Genomic DNA, 21,804 nt, shown 5'->3' with positions numbered 1-21,804 from the left:
AAAATGCCAAAATAGTTACACCCTGTACTTCTGGTAGTGCATTCCAGACAAATTTCTTAGTAAAGAAAGAGTCAAAACGAAGAAAATAAAAGAAAAATAGGAAAGGAGAAAAAGTCAAAACGAAAAAATGTATCGCAATTAAAAAGTAGTGATAGAACTTTTTAGAAAGGTATCGATACAAGTCCTCATATAGAATACTCTAAAAAGTATCGATGTCAGTTCTCATATTTGCAAAAAAGTTCGATAGTACTCGTATTTCCAAGTATTCTCAAAGTAAATGGGAAAAGTAAACAAAAATCAGATTGCTGATTTCACCTCTTCCTATTTGTAAATTTAATAGTCACTGCTCTTAATAGTTTTAATCTGATCTAAAGGAGGTTTTAGAATAAACTTCCGATTAATTAGTTTTACATGCGTAAATTAAATGTGACAAGCAAAAAGCTTATTTCCAAATTTTTAAAAGCAAATATTTTATAATTTTTTGACGTGTAAATGTATTTATAAATAACTTTACTTTGAAAATGATATGCAAATGAAGAAGACGAGAAGCAAATGTGGTGAAGCCCATTCTCTATTGGAATGATAAGCTCTCTTTCATAAAAATGTTCTGCAAGAATGGGCTGGATTTTACAACGAAGGTAGAATATATGGGTTAACGAGGGCTCTCTTATGCTGGAGAGTGGCCAAGTTGTCGAGTCGGAAGACCATCCTCTTCCACCATTCATTATCAAAGGGGAGGCAAGATATTCGTTTTTCAATTATTTGAACATTTTTACCCGAAGCCAATTTTGAAATGGCCGCTATATTTTCTTCTAGGTTGTGTAAAAATTTCATAACTGTGTCAATTACCAGTAGCTCACTAGAACAAAATTTGTATTAATTATTAGTATGGGAGTATACATATCGTCGCTCGTATGCCATAAACATGAATATATAAAAATTAAAATTTTGGGAAATCAAGTTTGAAAGTTTTTTTGTGAGAGTAAAAGCGAAAGTACACAACGTCCATCGCGTCGCCGGCACCGTCACCGTCAATGTGAGCGTCAATGGTGCTTATGCGGCAAGTTACACACTATCCGTTCACCATTGCATCCACTCGCTGCTACTCTTTGCAAAAATTGCGTTGCACTTTTCTTTCATCATTTTATATTTCTTATCTCAATAAATCCAAAAATTTTCACAAACAGAAAAAATTTAAATTCAGATATGTAAACAAAACACAGAATAGTTGTCACGCATAAGCCAAGTTAAAAGTTGAGCTAATTTGTGCGTCACAGTTACCGTCAGCTTTGTTCATGTAACTTACCGATTTAACTTTTTTGACAACTGACGGTGACGTTGGTGGTGACGCAATGGATGTTATGTACTTTCACTTTTAGCTCTACATTTATGCAATTGAAATTGTTAAATATTTACTATCCGTGTACGCATGGTATTCTGGGTTTTGGTATAACATAGAAAATCCAAAGATTAACCAATTCAACCCAATAACTCAAGACTGATGAATTTGCACCTTCATGCTTCTGGCATGAGGGTGACGATAAGTGAATTAAAAACTTTAAAGGCGTGTTTCTTGGGATTTCGGTCTTTTGAGTATTGCCATTATTGAGTAAAGAGCTTTATGTTCATTTTCATAACATTCATATTGGATATTGAAGTTAATATTCGAACGTTCGCCGCAATATTTATTGAGTAATTTAAAAAAAATTTACTTAAAACAGTTATTAACTCGTCGATACTTTTCGGCATACGTGATATATACTCAGTACGTGTGAAAAAGTATCGAGTTCTCGATACTACTCAGTGCTCATCAAAAGTATCGATATTCTGTAGTCGGTACACTCGTATCGTTCTATCGCAATTAACAAGGAAATCACAATCGGATTAGGCGAAGGAAAAGATATTTCATTAGTAAATATCCTTATTAAATAATTGTGTTAATATATTAAATTTAGTAGACAATCGGTTTTAAAAGAGAATTGTATTTAGTAAATATTCCCTTGTACATACATACGTAGCAACCGAGTCATCAGCGTGAAAAGTAAAAGCATTTTGTGCAAAGGGGCGGACAGCAGCGGTGACAACGAAAAGTGCAAGACAGAAAATTTATTGAAAATTCTCGAAAACCGTAAAACAGTTTTTCATTTTGCTATTGCTATATTGCTTGGTATAGAAAGTTAAAAAAGCTCTTTGGAAAAAACTTCAATCCCTCCATCAACTAACTAACTTATTAATTAGTTCGAACAAAGAAAATGATGGTTGAATCCGACGGAACTGCTGATGCCACTCGTCGTCTTAACGTCAAGAAGCAAACGCTCGATGATGCGTATGCGGTGCCAGCCAATTTTTTGGAAATCGACGTGGTCAATCCCTTGACAACTATGGCGGCAGGCAAAAAACGTTATACAGACTACGAAGTACGAATGCGGGTGAGTGACCTATGCGTTTAAATGAGTGCATGCTGATAATCTTTTCCCGAACGGATGTGACCCACATTAATAATACAAAATTTCTTTATAAAAATGTACGGCAATTTAAATTTAATGGCGCATATCAGTTATTTTGTGACTGAAACTATCTACTGCTACACATTAGTCACAAGGCAAAAAGTATATTTTTATCAATGAATCTTACTCATTGTTTTACAGTTGGTATTAAGCGGGATTTGCGATTTTCACCCACAATTAACGTACATACACATGCATACATATTCTTATGTACATATATGCAATATAATGCAAATGAATTTTTATGTATTTCAGACAAATTTGCCAGTATTCAAAGTGAAGGAGTCTAGTGTACGCAGACGTTACAGTGATTTCGAATGGTTAAGAAATGAACTGGAACGCGATAGCAAGGTAAACATATGTACATATGTACTTGTGATATCTGATTATGCTTAAAATCCTGTTTTTATAAAACTTAAATTTCCTATGCAATAGATCGTGGTTCCACCTTTACCAGGTAAGGCATGGAAACGACAAATGCCTTTTCGTGGTGACGAAGGCATATTTGATGAAAACTTCATCGAAGAGCGACGCAAAGGATTAGAAGCGTTCATAAATAAAATCGCTGGCCATCCATTGGCGCAGAATGAGCGGTGCTTACACATGTTCTTGCAAGAAAATGTGATCGATAAAAACTACGTGCCCGGCAAAATTCGCAATACATAAGAAGCGATAGAATAAGATCCAAAATGTAAATGGGGAACGTGTGCCGAAAAAAAGTGGTTGTTACTGTTACTCGAGTTCACACGTGCTGGGGAATCAAACTGAATGAGAAAAAATATACAAAATACGAATATAAATTGGAGGATTTAACTGCTCAGAAGGGTTTATTTTTTCAAATTTCGTGTTTATACAATATTTAAAATAGATTTAATGTATGAATTGTACTTTATAGACATTCTACTATATGGATATACATACATACATACATATATATTTTCAAATTCCCGAACTATTTTCTCATTGAATATTGTGCCGATAAATTATTAAAATAACAAAAAGAATTAAATATTACTCAAGGCTTATAAAGATTGAATTATGATGAAAATTGGAAGACGTTAAAAAGAATTGTTTAGTAGGGTAAGGAATCGACAAAATATTACGTATTATTATTCGTGCATAAATATCTAATGCGACATGTATTGGAAAACCGTAATTATTTTTTGGTATTCGAATATTCCGTGTTTTGAAAAAACTTAGTTGTATGTCTTAAGTTACAGAACGTTTGGAAAAGCAAATGAGTAAATAAATTTGATAATTGTACTTTTCTTCTAAATACTTACATACATATATTTTATTACACAATTTCGAACTGATTTGTTTAACTTAAAAATTATTGGGTGGCGGCGCTGGGCCAGAATTATACCATGGTCACGACTGTCATGGAAAGGAAAAATTAATAGAGTTTTTGTTATAACAACATACATATTTTCCGGAATGTTTTTGGGGAGTGTCGCTAAATTGACAGTCCTAATATTTCCGATTACGTAGACACCACTATCGTTGCGTGTTGTTACGAAAGTAAAAGCAGTACTACAAACTTGATTTAAATTATTATGAGCCAGGAGGCATATATCGCTTTTTAGACTTTGTTTGGTATAAAGCTGACATGCATAATTTAATTTTTAAAGGCCAAGAAGTTAATTTGGATATAATTTACGGTTGTTTGTATCTACGTCAAGTGTAGATCAGGCTTAAGAAAATGCAACCCTGCGCTTTTATTTTTTGCTGACAGGTATGTTAAATTTCGTTTGCATATGGTCACCGTTCTCAGCAAGTGAAATGTGAAATGTAAACTTTTTTACAAATTTTGGCCGTAAAATGTTGGAAGCAATTGACTCAGAGGATGCGGAGCCCAAATACGAGACTAGCCAAGATGTAGAGCAAGAGTACAAGCTAATTGAAAAAGCTTACGCGGAGTTCAGCAAGTAAATTCTGTAATTTTTCATTTTCACAATCACATAGTAAACAAAAATTTTCTCAACAGCGCCAACTATGAGCTGTGTCTGGAAACGCTGCAGGAGCTCGAAAAGTGCAATGGAACCAATAATAAATTGACACATAATCGCGCTGTAGCAAAGTTCTACCAGTCCGGCTGTAAAGACCACGTTACGCTGTTAAAATCACTCAGCGAAAAGGCTGATAAGGTGAATATATATATTTTTATAAAAATTCAATTTTCAGTCTGAGGACTAGAGTTTATTGAAAAATTAGTATTAATTATTGATTCTTATTTCTGAGTTCAATAATAAGCTGGCGCATTGCTAACTCGGCATGCGTGCATCGTTCTACTTCTTGGCGTATTTGCACGGTAAGCGCCCTCCCTTGCTCAACCGGTGCTTTAAGATTTCTGCCAATACATTTATGTTGTTCATCTAATTGTTGCAAAGATTGACGGCAGAGTTCGAGTAAAGACATTGCTTTTTCCGCTGCAACGAAACGGACGGATTAGGTTAATTTTAATAGATGTGTAACCATATTTTGGCGAACGTGCTTTCGTAATGGCATAACAAGAGTACCTTCTTGTCTTTTTTGAGCACTTTCCTGCTCAAGTCGCGCTTTTATTTCGTTGACAGTCCGCTCAGTACCTTCTTTGTAGACGTCACGTAATTCTCGAATAGCATCGACCATGGGTGTACAATTAAATTGTTTGGACTCGTCCCAATTCAAAACGGATGAATCAGATCGCTGCATTTCGGTTAAGATAAGAATTCCTTTATATATTTTTTGATTTTAAATTAAACAAAATGAAAGCTTTGACGTATCAATCAAGGCCTTCTTGGTTTTAATGCGTTAGCTTTTCAATTAAATAAAAAAATGGCGGCTTCCGGTGACGTTTCCACCGTTTTAAAATGTCGCACTCATAGTTATACTGTGGTCGCACAAAAATTAAATACAAGTGAATAATTCACTTATTTATTCTTTCAGAATAACACCTCGGCTAGTCCAATCGCGCAATACAACATGGCTATAATTTACTATCATCGACATATGTATCAAACTGCGATTGAGACGCTTATGCCACTTGTGAATAAACTTGATGATCTGGAGGAACTAATAGCTGGCCTAGTAAGTACATTCATGTTACGTTTGCTTCTCGTCACGAATCAGTTACGCAAGGCGGCAGCTTTTTTGGAAATGTTGCAATCACCTGAACGGAAGTCATCTCTCAATTTAAACAGAGAAGGGTTGATAGGTGAAGAGGCTGCATCCAGTGAATTGTCCGTTGCAAATCATGAGAATTTTCAACGTGCATACAAATTTTTAGCTGTGCAGACATACGTATTGAACCGTAAGCCCATTGCGGTGGCCGAAGATGGGGTAAGTCAAATGTACTACAACAAGAGTCTGTTTACATGGTTTTGCTGAAGTAAATATCGCACGTTTAATAGTATAGAGATGTAACTAAAAATTTACGTTTTTGGTGATTTCATTATGCAATTAATAAGCTTGATAAGTAGAATATGTTCAGTCTAATAGATATCCAAACTTCCCAAATGTGGCAAAGATTTGTGTCTTTCCATATTTATTTTTGTATACCAACTACATGAATTGATAAAACTTTGATTGCATTTTCCCACAAAATTTTAATTTTGAAATACTTCGTTATATTATTAAACACGCGACATGTATGTATGTACATATATCCTTGTATGCATTATTTCGCTTAACGGTATAGTCAGCGGAATATTCAGCGCTTAAAGCACATCAGTACTACATCATGAAAGATTTTCAAATGGCCGCAAAGCAACTGAAAAAAGTTAACGAAATTGGCGCTATAAGTGAGGAGTAAGTGTTATATTAAATAACCGGAAAGTTGCTATCCTATGTACTAAATCTTTGTTTCTTTACTTTAAATAGTAATGCGCTTAATACTTGCATAGCCAACAATATGGGCGTAATACATTTACGTGTGCGTCATTATGCGATCGCTGCGAAATTCTTTCAAGACGCCATAGCGTTTGACAAGCATATTGCAGCTAATATTCGAAACGTCTCTCTATATCAGATGGGTACAGCGCGCACTTGTGAAATACTCTACAACTTGGGTATCGCGATGCTGCATTTGCGTCGGCCAAAAGAAGCCTATAAGTGCTTCTTTGTACCGCTGAAATCATATCATAGCAATCCGCGTTTGTGGTTTCGTATATCTGAAGCTTGCATTATGGATCATGAAATGGTAAATTACGAAAATCATAGAAAAAACTTTGGTAGTATAACTTAAAAAAAATTATAGAAAATGCTAGAGGAGGATAAGAAGCCAATTATCACATCTGTGGTAAATTCTGGTGGGCGTAAAATGTACTTTCTAAAACCGTCAAAAAGTATAACATATGAGTAAGTAACTTTTTAATGTGCACTTAGCTATATGTACATATCTGTAGTCATAAGCAATAACCGCCTAAGTCGACTTAAGAAAGAATTGAGTTATACATTATTGACCAATACAATAGCACCCGCATTTCAAAGTGATATTGTATCCCACTCATGTTTATTTAGTTACTTTTAGGAATTTTTGAATTCAAATACAGTTCATTCTCTAACAAAACCCATATAAACCCGCAGGTTTAAACATTGTAAAAGACTACAAAAAAATGCAATAATCTTTCACTTAAACAAACTTTTTTCTCAGAAGCCGTAGAATTTTTTTAAGTAAGCAGTTTTATAGCCCATTCAATTTTAGTCTAACAATATGCAAGTTTCAAGTGGCTAAAGAGCACCGTTGATATTTTAGAATTTTTTTCGCCGAAGGGGTTGCGGGTTTCTTCGTTTATGGAAGCAAACGCAACAACAAAATTCTAAAAAATCAACGATAATTTTTAGCCACTTGAGACTTGCACATTGTTAGACTAAAATTGAATGGGCTATAAAACTGCGTATTAAAAAAAATCCAACACTTCTGAGAAGAAAGTTTGAAATTTAGGTGAAAATTTGTTGCATTTTTTATAGTCTTTTACAAAGTTTAATACTTGGGTTTATATGGGTTTTTGTTAGAGAATGAACTGTATTTTAATTGAAAATTCTTAAAGTTAATAATTAAACATAAGTGGCAAACAATATAAGTTTGAAATGGAGGTACTATAGATATGGCCAATACTGTATATGCTATCGTAGTCTGCAACTATTATTCCGCGCGTATGTGAAATCCCCATACCACCAGCTAGTTTATTTAAAAAGGTATAGACGAACAAATTTTGGTTTCCCCATAACATAACATTACAATAACAACATAACATAACATAAGATTAACATTACAATCCAAATATTTAAAACGTTTTTTTCTCGAGTTCAGGTTTTTTGACTTAGCCTGCTTATGAACACAGATATACTATGTATATATGTATGTACGTAAATACTTATTTGTATTCAGACAGGAGCCAACTGCTACAGAATCTGGGCCAAACCTACGCTTTGCTGCTCTGGCGCTACGAAACGCTCTAACACTTACAACTTATTATAAAAGTGCATTTGAAATGAATAATGAGGACGAAGCATCGGCGGGCGCTGAGAAAGAAAATTGGCGTAGTGTAAAGGATAACAATTTTTGTAATCCCTCGAGACCGATTTCCAAAAATTCTCTTGATAACATGCTATGTGCCATTCGTGCAGCCTACAGTTATGTCTCACTTTGTTTAGGCGATTACGCTTGCGCGCTAGAGATGGCACAAGAGCTGCTGAAGGCTGAAAAACTTTCCGATGCGCACAGGTGAGAAGATCTATTTAAATTGCTCTAATGTTCTTGTTATCCTCAAGTTTATGTGATACATGGTGCTTATCAAGTAATCCAATGGCGATTATGCTTAGATCCATAAAATCTTTAATTGAACCATAAATTATTAAAAAAATATGTAGCTAATATCAAAGATCTGTATCATTATTCATTATTTAATTTAGTAAAAATTTCTTATGCATTCACAGGCTCCTAGCGCATATGTATGCAGGAGAAGCTTTAATAATGATGGATAAACTAGAGGAGGCACGCCCACATTTTGAGCCGACTTTTGTGTCGTCTTTGAATGCATTCGATTTCGAGACGAAGGATTGGCGGGTGAAATCATTGGATGCTGCGCAGAATGTTGTACGATATAACTTGGCTGTGGTCATGGCATTGCAAGGGGATTTCGAGTTATCAATAAATATTTTGAGTAGTTGTACACATCCAATTGTTGCGGCTAAAGTTATGTCGCTAAAGACTTATCTCGATATAAAAATGGGAAAGTGTACGTAACAGAGCACTTAACTTAGTATGTATGTACATATGCACTTCAGTTAGATTTGCTACAATTTGAAAAAACGTTCTTCGCTAAATAATTTATGTACCGGCAAATGATTAATTTGCACTTTAAAAGCAAAATAAACTTTTACATATGTATACTAATGTATGTGCGAGCTATTAAAATCCATAAATCAAAGTTTACCGTTAAATTGCATTATAGATAAGTTATCGCCGATAATATTTCCTATGCAGTTTTTTAGTCGTTTGAGTTTATAAAAAGCTAAATTCATCTGGAAATACGATTAGTTTAAATTCTTTTGAAATGAATTTCGGTATTTCCATTTTTACCTCCGGCTTGTTGCTGGCTTCTGTAAGCCTAACAGCGGCGCTAACATTTGATGAAGAAAGATTAGCTATAAAGCAATTTGTCACATCTGTAAGTAAGTGCCTGCAGTAAATGAAGCAAATGCGAAAGTAAAATGTTTATTTAAAATCATTTCAAAAGGAACAACGCATTCGCTCACATGGCTACCCGACGGAAACGCATACCGTTGAAACCAGCGATGGTTACCTGCTGACACTCTTCCGCATTCCATATTCGCACAAATTGAAGAACGAAGGCGCTTATCGCCCAGCTATTCTATTGCAACATGGCTTGTTCAGTAACTCAGATTGCTGGTTGAGTAATGGACCCGATAATTCGCTCGCATACTTACTTGTTGACGCTGGCTTTGACGTCTGGTTGGGAAATGCTCGTGGAAATATTTACTCGCGCGCAAATTCAAAAATATCATTAAATAGCCCAAAATTTTGGAAGTTCAGCTGGCATGAAATTGGCATCTACGATATATCTGCTATGATTGACTATATACGAGATTTTACCGGTCAACAAGCCATACACTATGCTGGCCACTCGCAGGGAACGACGGTATTTCTGGTCCTCATGTCCACCAAGCGGGAGTACAATGCCAGGATTAAGACGGCACATTTGCTAGCGCCATGTGCATTCTTTGCTCACGGCACACATCCTGCATTTCAACTGTCAGCATTGGTTGGTACACCTGGCGGCCTGTACAACAGCCTCTTGGAGGATATGGAGTTGGTACCTAAGAACAAAATCGTTAATCGGATTGTGGATACATTGTGTGGCCAGCAACCCCAATTGGGCAAGCAATGCAAAGACGTTGCATTATGGTATGCTGGCGAAGGATATCGCAACACAAATATGGTAGGACTAGATTACAGGTTTTAAAATACGTAAAATATATATCTATGTACAATTTTACTTATTTATTTAAAGAGCTCCTTACAAATACTGATCGAGACCCATCCGGGTGGTTCATCAAGTAACCAGGGTATTCACTTTTTACAGCTCAGTAAGTCGCATAAATTCCGTCAATTTGATTATGGCACGAAGAAGAACCGACAGGTTTATAACCAGGATACGCCACCAGACTATGATTTGAGCAAAATCACCGCACGTACGTACTTGTATTCGAGCGCTAATGATGCATTGTGCGGTCCAAGAGATGTTGATAATTTGGTGGAAAATATGCCACTGCTAGTTGAGGATTATCGTGTTGCCGATCCAACATGGAATCATATGGACTTCATTGTTGCAAACCAAATGAAGGAAGTGATCAACGCGCGTGTCGTGCAAGCAGTTAAAACTTATGAGAGATTTACGCAATAAATAAATTAACATATGTACAAATGGAAAATAAATGTTTATTATGCCTTGGTTTAATTAAAAAATTAAAATGTTAACAAAACAATTCAAAGTGTTAAATTAATTTGAAAAACAAGATTGTTTTTTTGCTTTCGGCCAAGTTCCTATGTATGTAATTATTTGCTGGGTTATTATTTATTAACAAAAATTTATAAAGAATAAGCTGAGCTGATCCCGTAAACTGAAGCCTCGAAAGAGTCTGATGAGTAGATACAAGCTATACAAATTTTCACAATTAAAATCACAGTTCATTCAAAGGTGGATAAAAGCCCATGGAAAAGAAGTTTTTTGAAAAGTAGCGTAACATGACTACAGGGAACATTTTCAATTCCAAAAATGAACCACCAGCAGCGATCTGGTTGGCAACAAAAAGTGTTTCTAGAATCCTCAGAGAGAAGTAAACGCAGAAAAATTAAAGATATTCAAATGTACAGTAGATAAAAAGGTATTGGGGCATGCAGCTCTCACTACATTAATACATACTGGTAATAAAGGACCTAACAAAGCGTCCAAAGCCAGTAACCAGTTTTATGTACATGTATAGGAGGTTTTAGGAAAGTCAAGGCGAACAAAAAAGTGCTCAAGTGCCAGGGTGGAGGGCGGAGGGGGAGAGGAGGAATGGGTGAAATTAATAATTAGCTTTAAAATTTTAATCCATATTTGTATTTGACAGCAGTGGAAATTTTGGGAGATAAGTATGTATATGCGACACGCAGGTCTTTTTCTTGTATTTTTTCTTACGACTTTCTATAAAAAAAAAAAAAAGAATAACTGTAAGGGGTTGGTCTGCCATTCCGAGTCTATTCGATTTCTGAGTATGAGGCCTTATGTTGGACAAAATATATATGTATATAAGGGATTAAAAATGAGGAAATTAGTCTATGGTTACAGAAGGTATGGAATAAATTAACCAACGAACACTTGCGTGCCGACTGCGCTTTACTTTCAAAGTGTTTACCCCTGGAAAACCCATATAAAGGTTACAATTAACAAGTAAGAAAGTCTAAGTTCGAGCGGAGCCGAACATTAAATACCCGGCGCAAGTATTAAATATATGTTTTTTCACCTTTCCGAAAGCTACTGCTAGATGGTAAGCCGGGCTGTATCAATTTTGAGTAAATTAGCGTCCTTAAATTTCGAAATATTGCAGTTTCAAGCTTTCTTAAATTTACCGTTATATGAAAAGCGGCCGTAATTTTAGTGCGATTTCAATAATTTTCAACGTTTTGCTTTTATGTGGCAAGGACAATAAAAATACCGAGTTTGGTACAAATTGGTATAACGGTTACCGATATACATATATGTGATCATAAGTAGGCGGTGCCACGCCCATTTTCCAAAATTTTACCATAAACGTATTTCTTGGTAAAGAATTGTTGCAAGCATCAATTTTGAATAAATTAGCTTTAATATTTATTGATTTATCGAAGATTTTGTATTTGTCTAAATTACCGTTATATGGGATGTGGGCGTGGTTAAAAAAAAAAAATATTCGGTCATTTACTTAACTGTGCCAAGTTTGGAAGAAATTGGTGCAGCGGTTGCCAAGATATACACATGTTACCATAAGTGGGCGTGGCAACGCCCATTTTCCAAAAATTAATAATATTCTTATTTTTCGTCTGAAAATTGTTGTAAATATCAATTTTGAGTGAATAATCTTCAGTAGTTACTAGAATATCGCAGTTTTCGTATTTCTGAAAATTACCGTTATATGGATTAAGGGAAACCTACAGACCAAATTTCGTTGAGATATCTCAATTTTTTCTCGAGTTATCGTGTACACGGACGGACGGACTGACGGACGGACAGACAGAGATGGCTTAATCGATTTCTCTATTCATTCTGAGCATTTATGTAATTTGTGTATATCTATCTCGATTCGTTTTGGCTGTTACAAACAACCGTTATGTGAACAAAATTAATATACCCTTGTGCACAAGTGCGCTCGGGTATAAAATACAAATTAATAAAATTAAAGAAAAGTGTGTCGAAAATTAACAATAAACTACTTTTTTCGCAAAATCTATAAAGAACCTTATTATTAAAAAAGAGGAACTGGGTAACAGTTATTCGTCACCACCCTATCCGTTTAATAGTCCAAATTCTTTGTAACTTGGGATTATTCGAAATTCGAATTATCTACCGTGCTCTGTAATTTCGCTAGTAGTAAAATGAAAAACTGTATTAAAAAGACTTTCGAAGTTGCATTTTTCTTCGAATTGTCAAAAAACTCGCTATTTGTCACAGTGGAACTACCGTACAAGTTATTTGTATCATGCTAATTTCTATAGAAAATTTAGGATATGCGACAAGATGCAGAAAAATCTTTAATTTGCTTTTCGAACACGTAGAAGATGAAAGAAGGTACAGAAATCCAAGTACCGCGATACAGCAGTCGCCAAATGAATCGTTTTAATGTGAAAGCTGGAGACGCCGAGGCATACTTCTATTGACTTGATTTTAGACATTTACAATTCTGAATGTCAAAACACGTCTTTTCACAAAAATAATTTCGGCCGCCTAAATCAGCCAAATACCCCTATGTGCAACGATTTCTGTACAACACTCGTAGTTAACAATTTATAATCTACAGTACATACAAATGTACATATGTATGAAAAAAGAAAACGATTTAAATTCTCATATACGTAAATTAAATGCGCTATGTATAGATATTCCTTTTGATTTATAATTTTTATATTTATTGGCAAAAATATTGTGGCGGGTGTTTGATATACATAACTAATTCTTTCACTGAGTGGTTGCGATTAGATCAGCCATTGATTGAGTGAGCAGTAAGCTAAGCAAAATAACTTTTAAATTTAAGATTAGATAGCTTTAATTAAAAATAATCCTGCTTAATATAATATACTGCCATCAATTTAATGTTCATCGCACAACATTTGTGAATTATTTAGTGTATACTTTTGCAAATTGAGTACATACCTACTATACGGCTCGCGTTGTTAATTCTGAGTGCATTCATAGTGTAATGCAGGACTTAGGGTATTAAGTAGATCATCAACAACTTCAATATATGTATATATTTATTAATTTTCATTGTCATTGTCATTGTCGAGAGCGAATTTTTAAGGGAAACGATGCGCTTGAAAAATCGAAGTGCTTCCACATTTTCAATACCTTTTGAAGTGAGTTTTTGAACCGAATTCTGAGATAGGATGTTTTCCACTCAGAAGTCGATATACGGTCAATCAATAGAAAGTTCGGCTTTTAACGCAACGCAGTAGCTTTAGCAAAGCGCAAAGTTGGAATTTCTATCGTGTGTCGAATTAAATAATTTTTTGTTTGAAGCGGTGATAAAATAATTTCGCTTGTCACTTTATTCTTTTTAATAAATATTAATAAACAATTGGATAGCGAGGAGTCAGTTAAGTACATTCTTTTTTGGTTTTAATTTTCAACTTTTTGGATTACATATATGACCAAACTAAATTTAGTTTCAAATACAAACCTTTCAAGTTGAAAAAAAGGAGAGCACATATGTTGGGTTTAGAATTTAAACAGTTCGGTTTAAATTTTAAACCCAAACATTTTCTATTTCGTTCGCTTCACGAAAGCTTTTTCATAATTAAGAATAGAAAAAAAAAATTGTAAATTTCATGTTCCGTCTGATGGGGATTGATGAACAGCCGAAACTCAAACGTAATTTAATGCCACGTCGAAATCTGTTTCATTTTGATTCTCTTAGTTCTACGTTACGTTAAGTTAAGTTAAGTTGCCATAATCAGGCTTTTTTTCTTATAGGTTATATAAAATAAGGCATATTGGGGCAAACCTTTTCTATTTCTGTTTAGATTTTAAACAAAATGTTCTATATATGAAACCTAGAAACTAGAATTAAAACATTTTGAGCCTATATTTGAAACCACTCATAGCAAAACATCATTTTCTCGGCTGTTTGGACTAAAATTTAAACCAGGATATATTAAAAATTGCTAAGTTTTAGCTTACTGACTGGCTTAAACAGTAGACTATGGCTTAAACAGTAGACTATAAAAGATTAAAAAAGGCAGCAGTCCCAGCTCGGTTTAAAAATTAAACCCAAATTTTTGACCGTGTTCTTATGTATCTGTCAAATTATTTAACAGCCAAAAATTAATAATTTCACGGAAACCTGGTCACTTTTCTATGGACCCCTTGGGTTGCGCGCAACCTACTTTAGGATGCTCTGGGTTACACCATGTAGAGCATTTACAAAGTGACACAGTTTACTTTGTTATGCTCCCACTATGTTCGGAATGTAATGCGAAAATTAAAACCGGACACTGTTTGCCAGCTACGGTAGATATGGACAATGCAACCGATGGTCTTGTTGAGGAGCTCGCGCAATATGTGGGCATTCCAGGTGCAGGCGAAGGTTTGCTTAGTGACTAACAGTTTTTACCGTACAATCTCTATGTACAACGTTTGACCGATGCGGACGGTGGCGATAAATCAACTTATCCTGAATATACATATGTATATGTGGTAAGATGACGAATCTCAATGTGTAAAGCTACTTTAGAAGGTTTGACTTTGAATTAAGAAATATTCACTTTCCCTTGAAATTTTTTTTATTTTCTATTAACGGGGCACCGCTAGTTAAACGTTAAAATATTGGAAATGTTGCTTTAAAGGAAATGTTGCTTTAAAGGGACTTAGGCTACTTGAATTCAACGGAACGAAGTCCTCTTTGTTGTTGTCATAGCAGTTTTTTGCCCCCAGACGTTACTACCTGAACTGGCCGAACCAGATGCGGTTCGTGTTTTGACCTATCAAACAATTCTTTAAATTCAACTCAAAATGTCGTCAATATGAACATATGTATAAACGCCAGCTATGTAAATATAAAAATCCCTTTAGGAAACGCCAGCATTCCTCTTTGTTAGGCAATACATTTCTTTTTAACTGACTTCAACAAAAGAAGGAAGGTTCTCAATTCATCCGAATATATTTGGTTTTCTTCTTTATATATGTTACCGGATAACTTTGGATCATGTGAAAACGTTTTCGAAAATTATTATTTTGTTGTCGGAAAGTAATGCTTCCACTTTATTTTCAAGTGAACGTTTTACACGCACCTTTTGTTAAAAGCGACAAGATAGCAGTGTACATTTCAAAACTTTCTCGGAGTTTCCCTGAGCAGTGATAAGGCATGTTTCTATTTTACTTCCAAGTGGAATCATTCCTCATTTTCCTAGGGGGATATCAGAGGTGCGCAAATATGTGTGATTAAGAATTTCAAGGTCTTTTTCGCGTGCGAATGGCATTTGTTTATTTGCCAACAAAATAAAATGAATCCAGGTTTAAGCTTGCAGCCCACAGCTACAAATGTTTCTCGACTGGTACGTTTTTTGCAACTTGCAAAAACATACATCCCGTCTGGCGAGGGGGATTTTGGGCTTTCAAACCCCCACAGGAGTCCTTCGCGAAACATTTATTTGGGTAAAAACACAGATAAATCCTTCTGCACTTGATGCTTTCATTGTGCTCGTCGACGTCGTTTTTTTTTGTTGTCTTGTCATCCTTAAGTGGAGGAGGATTTTTCTACAATTGGCGTTAGGTGGCTTTAAAGAAGTATCGTCGACCAGACCTGAAACGCAATGGTAAGGTAACTTATTCTGTGGTAATTGTTACAAACAGATCAAATGTTGCTTTTTTTTCTGCGTGGAACTTTCCGTCATACCAGTAAATTCTGCGAGTTTGGCAATAACGAACAACCTCTTGCCCAGCGGCACAAAGTGATTGGAAATCCCACTGCTAATTTATGTCCAGGCGATAAGGAGATCAAGCGAAGAATAACTCTTGCTAATAGGGTCCAACTTTGGGCGCGGTAGGCAATGGAAAAGCCTAGCCCTTTCTTGACGAACAAAAATTACGCTCTGCAAACTTCTCATCATTCCCGTCCTTTTATACAAAGACAACGAAAGAAAAGGTGTCCACGAACACAATGGAACGACCAAGTGCAGAGGAAGCTGTCTGCACTCGGGATGTACAACTGGCGCAACCTCGCCAAGGAGAGAGGCAATTGGCGAATCTCGGCCCAAACCGGCGAACGCTTGTAGAGCCAAACAAGTAGAAGAAGATGAGGAGTTGCTTGTTAGAGCAGGATTGAGTCTCAATTGCGAAATTTTTCAGCTGCCTATAGTGATCGCAGCTTTGATACACCTTTTTTATTGTACAGATGCGCATGCGGACTTTAGATGCAACAAGGCAGTCCTCCGAGTCGATGTTTGCTCATCAGATGGACAGCTTTGCCGACATTTGGATGCTGAGGTCTGATATTATTAACTACCATATTCTGTGCAGCGGCTAAATCGCTCAGTCTCTCTTTGTTGTCCGAGGTGTTGTTGTGTAGGCGGAGTTTTTCGGCTGTTGGACCAAATATGCCTTCTTTGTCTAACCTAGCGTTAAAGACGTAAGGCACGATTTTAATGTCGTGGCGAGAACAGCACTCATACCTTCTCCTAGGCGCCTCTCTTCCGTAGGGTTGAACATACACATTAGGCTGACGTTGTATAGTTTAGCATTTATGTGGACTGGCGATTGTATTGGCTACACACAAGTAACAGTTGTCATTTTGGTGTTCGCCGGGGTCGCTCCAGTACATTGGTACAGCGAATTGCAAAGAAAAGCGTTTTTTCACCAAAAAGTCAAAGCACCGTTGCATGGAAGATATGCGAATTTGGGAGCATATTTAACATTTTCCAACAAAAGTGTAAGAAAATAGTAATCGTAGCATTGCCGTGCAACATCGCTTAAACGGTTTCTGTCTGATTTCACTGCATCTTTTCCGCAAACGTAGTAAAAACTTTGAAATTTTTCACAATGAGGTAAGCCGTCAATTTTATATAAGAGTATGATTTCGAATATGTCAAGCAGACGAAATTTGCGTTTTGGCAAAATTTTGTACTTTGTAACGTTAAAAATCAAGTGAATTGCAATATTGTAGACGTAATATCCATATTTTTCAATAAAGATTCAAATTAAATACCAACTCAACAAATTAAATAATTTTAGGATAAAAATCGAAAAGGGTCAAAAAATAAGCAAACGAAATTAAAAAATCAGTCAAAAAGTTCCTAAAATCGAGTCCTGATGACTGAAGTGCGAGTTTTAATGACTGAAAATTATTATCACGATTAGGTTTCATTAATTGAAATATAGTACGTGTCATTTCATAACGACTAAATGAAGATATTTTTTCAATCTAAAATATCTTTAAATTTTGACCTGATCCTGCCAAACAGCATACACACCCGAACTCTACTCAACGAAAATAAGTTAATGTGCCTCGACGTGTATAGGTTATACTTTCACTTTCTTACCGTGTTATTTAAAAACAGCGAATACTTGTTACTATGCTCGTGAAAAATATTTTCAAATATGAACCCCTCCTTTGAAAATTCCAGAGCACGGGTCTGCATATGTACATATGTACTTATGATTGTAACACAGAATTTTTTTAAAAAACAATTTGCACAGTATTTATTAAATTTTTGGAAAAACGGAATGTGCTCTGGTGGTATAAATATATGGCGTTTACAAAGTAATCTGCTGTTTAGTGCATCTAAATATTCGTAAACGTTGGGCAATAGCTATGCGGCAATTTTTGATTTTGACAGCAGCCATCGCCATAATCGCACCTAATGCGATTTCTGCTGCAAAGACAACGGTGAGTACTAATAGTGAGTACTAGTTTGTACTGGAACCTGCAAATTTTTACTGGAAAAGCGTATAATAACCAGGGTAGCCAACTCCAACAACCAACCAACAATTATTATTATTTTTTTTTTCTTAATTTGAGTTATTTCTTTTTATAAAACTATAGTTCATTCTTTAAAAAATACCGCATAAATCCGAGATTCAAACTTTGTGCAATATTAAAAAAAAAAAATCAATTAACTTTCCTAAAAATTTCGAGATTTTTAATTCGATTTTCTAGAAAGATTTTGAGTATGCAGTTTTGTAGCCCATTCAACTCTATTATATTAAAGTGCTGTTTCAAGTGTCTAAAAATTTTGGTTTTAGATTTTTTTTTGCCTTAGTTTTTGCGGGTTTTTTCCATATAAAAATAAATAAATAATGTTTGATCGTTATATGAAAGCAAATGCGACAAATCAAATTCTAAAAAATCAACGGTAATTTTTGGCCGTTTGATACTTTTTATTATACTAGAATTGAACAAGCCGAAATTCCCCACAAAAAAGGGTCCATTCACCGATTCCCCACGCAAACTGAAATTCCCCGCAATTCGGGGAATTCTCCACAATTGGCACCCAAAAAATTTGCATGAGAGCACCGAATCGAGAGCGTAACAACACGGAAGAGCTGCAAATTCTTGCTAGTGAAATTTTTACTAGCAGAAATTAGCTAGCAGAAGAAGAGCTGAAGAAGAACAAGAATAAATGTCAAAACCTGCCATTTGTTGAATTGGTTAAGCGTAAACAAAAGTAAAATAAGTGGAAATCATAATATTAATGATGTACGGATGGTCAATTCTCGTTGTTTTTGTAAAATGTTTTGTAAAAAAAACACCGTTAGACGGCCATCAAACAAAGTTACACTTTCAACACGTTATTGACACGTTGTTCGCGCAACCGGTTTATTTCTTAAGATTCAAGTGGATTTTTTTTTTTATAAAGTAAATTAACCTTTTAAATGGAAAACAAAAATATAAGTGAGAGCCTATGATGACTGACTTCTTTGCATAACCTCAAACATTTTCTGATTTATTTCCATTTATGGTTTTATGTAAGCTTTTACAATTTTGTTAACCTTGCGCAAACAAAAGGCAAAAGGAAATGGATAAATTAAGATGTAGTGGGTAGATTTTATTTTACTAAACTGTTATTACTGTTATTACAAAAGGCGAATTGTTTGAAGTTTGGCTGCATGGATGTTCGAAAAAAGAAATGATTTCCTCGGTTGCAAAACAAAACTAGTGCTGGAGATATTTACGAAAGTTCCATGAAACTCTGTTGTGTTGGACAAATTTTAATTCTACGGACAATTTTCAATTAATCGATTTAACTTTATTTGAACAAATTGCGTAAAAGGTCTGAAATTGTAAGAAAAAGCATTTGCTTAGGATTTATGCATACAGCCCCTATAAATATGATCACACATTACAAAACCAAGTGGAACCCACATTGTATATGGATTAATAAAAGTGGATTTGCATTTGTTAACGACAATTTAAAATTACAATTCAAAACTCAAATACTTTTAAATAGTTGAACTACACTGGTCCGAAGTTTTTGAAGATTTTGATCCAGTTTTAAAGTAGGGGTCTTCACACCGAGCTTGGTACTCGGTGTTCGGTAATTTTTCCGTACGTATTTTGTTTGTGTAAAATTATATTATTATCGGTGTACCAGTTTCCGAATTATCCACAATAAGTTTTTCATTAAAAACGGTCTCAAGCTCAATAAAAATGTTGAATATTATGTACATATACATATAATTTTCTAAAAGGCAACAATATTCTTAACCTAATTTAGGTAGATACGTTTACACACTTATTATTAAAACATCATTGTATGCATATTATAATTCTAATACAGTTTGGTTTACCAAGTAAAAGGTTAATATTTTTATTAAAAGGATGGCCGAAAGCCATGTAGCTAGTGTCGCTTTTTTAATTTAAAAATAAATAAATAAAATTCGGGGACTACAAAATAGCACTTTGCTTGGAAATGACCCGTATATAGTTTTACTTTCAATATTTTTAATTGTTTTTTTTTTTTCAGGCTGATCGCATTGAGAGCCATGGTTATCCATCAGAAGTGCACAAAGTTACCACTTCGGACGGCTACGTATTGACCTTGTTTCGCATTTCATACTCGCCTCGGTTGGAAAATCAAAATGCCACCAAACGAGTTTTTTTCCTGCTGCATGGTTTGCTAAGTTCATCGGATTGTTGGATTCCAAATGGCCCAAACGATGCTTTGGCCTTTTTACTGGCAGATGCTGGCTACGATGTGTGGTTGGGAAATGCCCGTGGGAACGTCTATTCGCGCAATAATATCTACTTGAATCCCAGCCAACGATCTTTCTGGGCATTCAGTTGGCATGAGATTGCTGTGCGTGATATGCCAGCTATGATCGACTATGTTCTAAACGAAACGGGCGAAACGTCCTTACATTATGTGGGCCACTCACAGGGCACTACTACGTTGTTCGCATTGCTATCATCTAAGCCAGAGTACAATGCAAAATTCAGAACTACGCATATGTTGGCACCCGTCTGCTTTATGGAACACGCGCGATGTCCTTTAATATTGCTGGCTGCACCTCTGTTCGGCACACCAACCACGCTGTCCACTCTTTCGAGTGATAGCGAGTTCTTGCCAAGTGAAGAAAATCTCAGCCAATTGAGAAGCGCCGCGTGTTCCCCGGACGTCGTTGATGAAGTATGCAGCAGTGTTTTGTTCCTTATCTTTGGCTATGATCCAAAACATCTCAATTATGTAAGTTTGTTTCCGGTTTGATCCAGACTTTTTGAATTAAATTTTACTTTTATATCTTAATACTTGTTAAAATTTGTAGACCTTAATGCCAGATGTTTATGCGACTCAACCTGCGGGCTGTTCGACTAGGCAACTTCTTCATTACGCCCAAATGTATAAATCTGGTCATTTTAGAAATTACGATTATGGCGCGGAGCAAAACCTACAAAATTATGGACAACTCACTCCACCCGACTACAATCTTAGCAACATTCATCCTGAGGTACCTGTAAAATTCTACTACAGTGATAATGATCTTTTAGCAAATGTCACTGATGTAATGCAGTTGGCGAATTCACTGGGCAATAACGTCGAGTTGCATCATATAAAATATCCTGAATATAATCACTTTGATTGCCTATTAGCGCTCGAAGTGAAGGTTGAGCTAAATGACCCTATAATAAAACGGGCTAACGATTATGAAACAAATTTTATTTAATTGTTGCACAAACATTAACAATTATGTATATATGTGCTGCTTTGTTCATAAAAAATATAATTAAGTGGATCCATAAGTAATGTAATTTTTAAAGAATTCGCAAAAAGTTCATATATTTTTGTAAAATAACACAGACCTGCGATGGTTCCCCCCTTAAAAAAAAAAATAAATCAGCAATTTTGGTAGATTTTATATCTATATATATAAAATTCAAATTATGTATGTACCTATAGACACACTTGGCTCCTAAACGAATAAGCCGATCGTAACCAAATTTTACACACGCACTGGATATCTTCCAGGGATGGTCACAGGGTAAAAAATATTTTGATATATAAAGGGGGCGTGGCCCCAAAACGTGGACCCGGGTAACCTTAGGATGTATTTGTTTAATATGG

General features: G+C 35.3%; 5 protein-coding genes across 6 annotated transcripts; 4 read left to right on the top strand and 1 right to left on the bottom strand.

The window, feature by feature from the left end:
* The first annotated feature begins 1,817 nt into the window (after positions 1 to 1,817).
* Positions 1,818 to 3,789, top strand: LOC118737755 (sorting nexin-12). Of its 2 annotated transcripts, none has more exons than XM_036468487.1 (4): positions 1,818 to 1,911; positions 2,019 to 2,429; positions 2,763 to 2,858; positions 2,943 to 3,508. In XM_036468487.1, the coding sequence occupies exons 2-4, from the start codon at positions 2,253 to 2,255 to the stop codon at positions 3,171 to 3,173; spliced, it is 504 nt and encodes a 167-aa protein (XP_036324380.1). In that variant the 5' UTR covers positions 1,818 to 1,911; positions 2,019 to 2,252; the 3' UTR covers positions 3,174 to 3,508. The 2 variants fall into 2 exon arrangements, with proteins under 2 accessions (XP_036324380.1, XP_036324381.1); XM_036468488.1 differs by having other exon boundaries at positions 1,839 to 2,163; positions 2,201 to 2,429; positions 2,943 to 3,789.
* Positions 3,790 to 4,246: 457 nt separating this feature from the next.
* LOC118737753 (CCR4-NOT transcription complex subunit 10) lies at positions 4,247 to 8,920 on the top strand. The gene is made up of 8 exons (XM_036468485.1): positions 4,247 to 4,435; positions 4,495 to 4,654; positions 5,436 to 5,828; positions 6,187 to 6,296; positions 6,369 to 6,687; positions 6,745 to 6,845; positions 7,879 to 8,214; positions 8,427 to 8,920. The coding sequence occupies exons 1-8, from the start codon at positions 4,329 to 4,331 to the stop codon at positions 8,734 to 8,736; spliced, it is 1,836 nt and encodes a 611-aa protein (XP_036324378.1). The 5' UTR covers positions 4,247 to 4,328; the 3' UTR covers positions 8,737 to 8,920.
* LOC118737756 lies at positions 4,671 to 5,427 on the bottom strand. The gene is made up of 2 exons (XM_036468490.1): positions 5,027 to 5,427; positions 4,671 to 4,936 (listed from the first exon to the last, which is right to left on the bottom strand). Exons 1-2 carry the CDS (start codon positions 5,199 to 5,201, stop codon positions 4,728 to 4,730), a joined length of 384 nt encoding a protein of 127 aa, XP_036324383.1. The 5' UTR covers positions 5,202 to 5,427; the 3' UTR covers positions 4,671 to 4,727.
* Positions 8,921 to 9,020: 100 nt separating the features above from the next.
* On the top strand, positions 9,021 to 10,470 carry LOC118737754 (lipase 3-like). The gene is made up of 3 exons (XM_036468486.1): positions 9,021 to 9,160; positions 9,230 to 9,952; positions 10,025 to 10,470. The coding sequence occupies exons 1-3, from the start codon at positions 9,047 to 9,049 to the stop codon at positions 10,415 to 10,417; spliced, it is 1,230 nt and encodes a 409-aa protein (XP_036324379.1). The 5' UTR covers positions 9,021 to 9,046; the 3' UTR covers positions 10,418 to 10,470.
* Positions 10,471 to 18,056: 7,586 nt separating this feature from the next.
* On the top strand, positions 18,057 to 21,406 carry LOC118738254 (lipase 3-like). The gene is made up of 3 exons (XM_036469180.1): positions 18,057 to 18,131; positions 20,209 to 20,928; positions 21,008 to 21,406. The coding sequence occupies exons 1-3, from the start codon at positions 18,057 to 18,059 to the stop codon at positions 21,404 to 21,406; spliced, it is 1,194 nt and encodes a 397-aa protein (XP_036325073.1).
* The last annotated feature ends 398 nt before the right edge of the window (positions 21,407 to 21,804 follow it).

Source organism: Rhagoletis pomonella, unplaced genomic scaffold (assembly GCF_013731165.1).
Source record: "Rhagoletis pomonella isolate Grant_MI unplaced genomic scaffold, Rhpom_1.0 Rhpom_scaffold_00004, whole genome shotgun sequence".
Taxonomy (NCBI): domain Eukaryota; kingdom Metazoa; phylum Arthropoda; class Insecta; order Diptera; family Tephritidae; genus Rhagoletis; species Rhagoletis pomonella.
The sequence above is the reverse complement of the archived record's forward strand: the minus strand, read 5'-3'. Positions and strand labels throughout refer to the sequence as shown.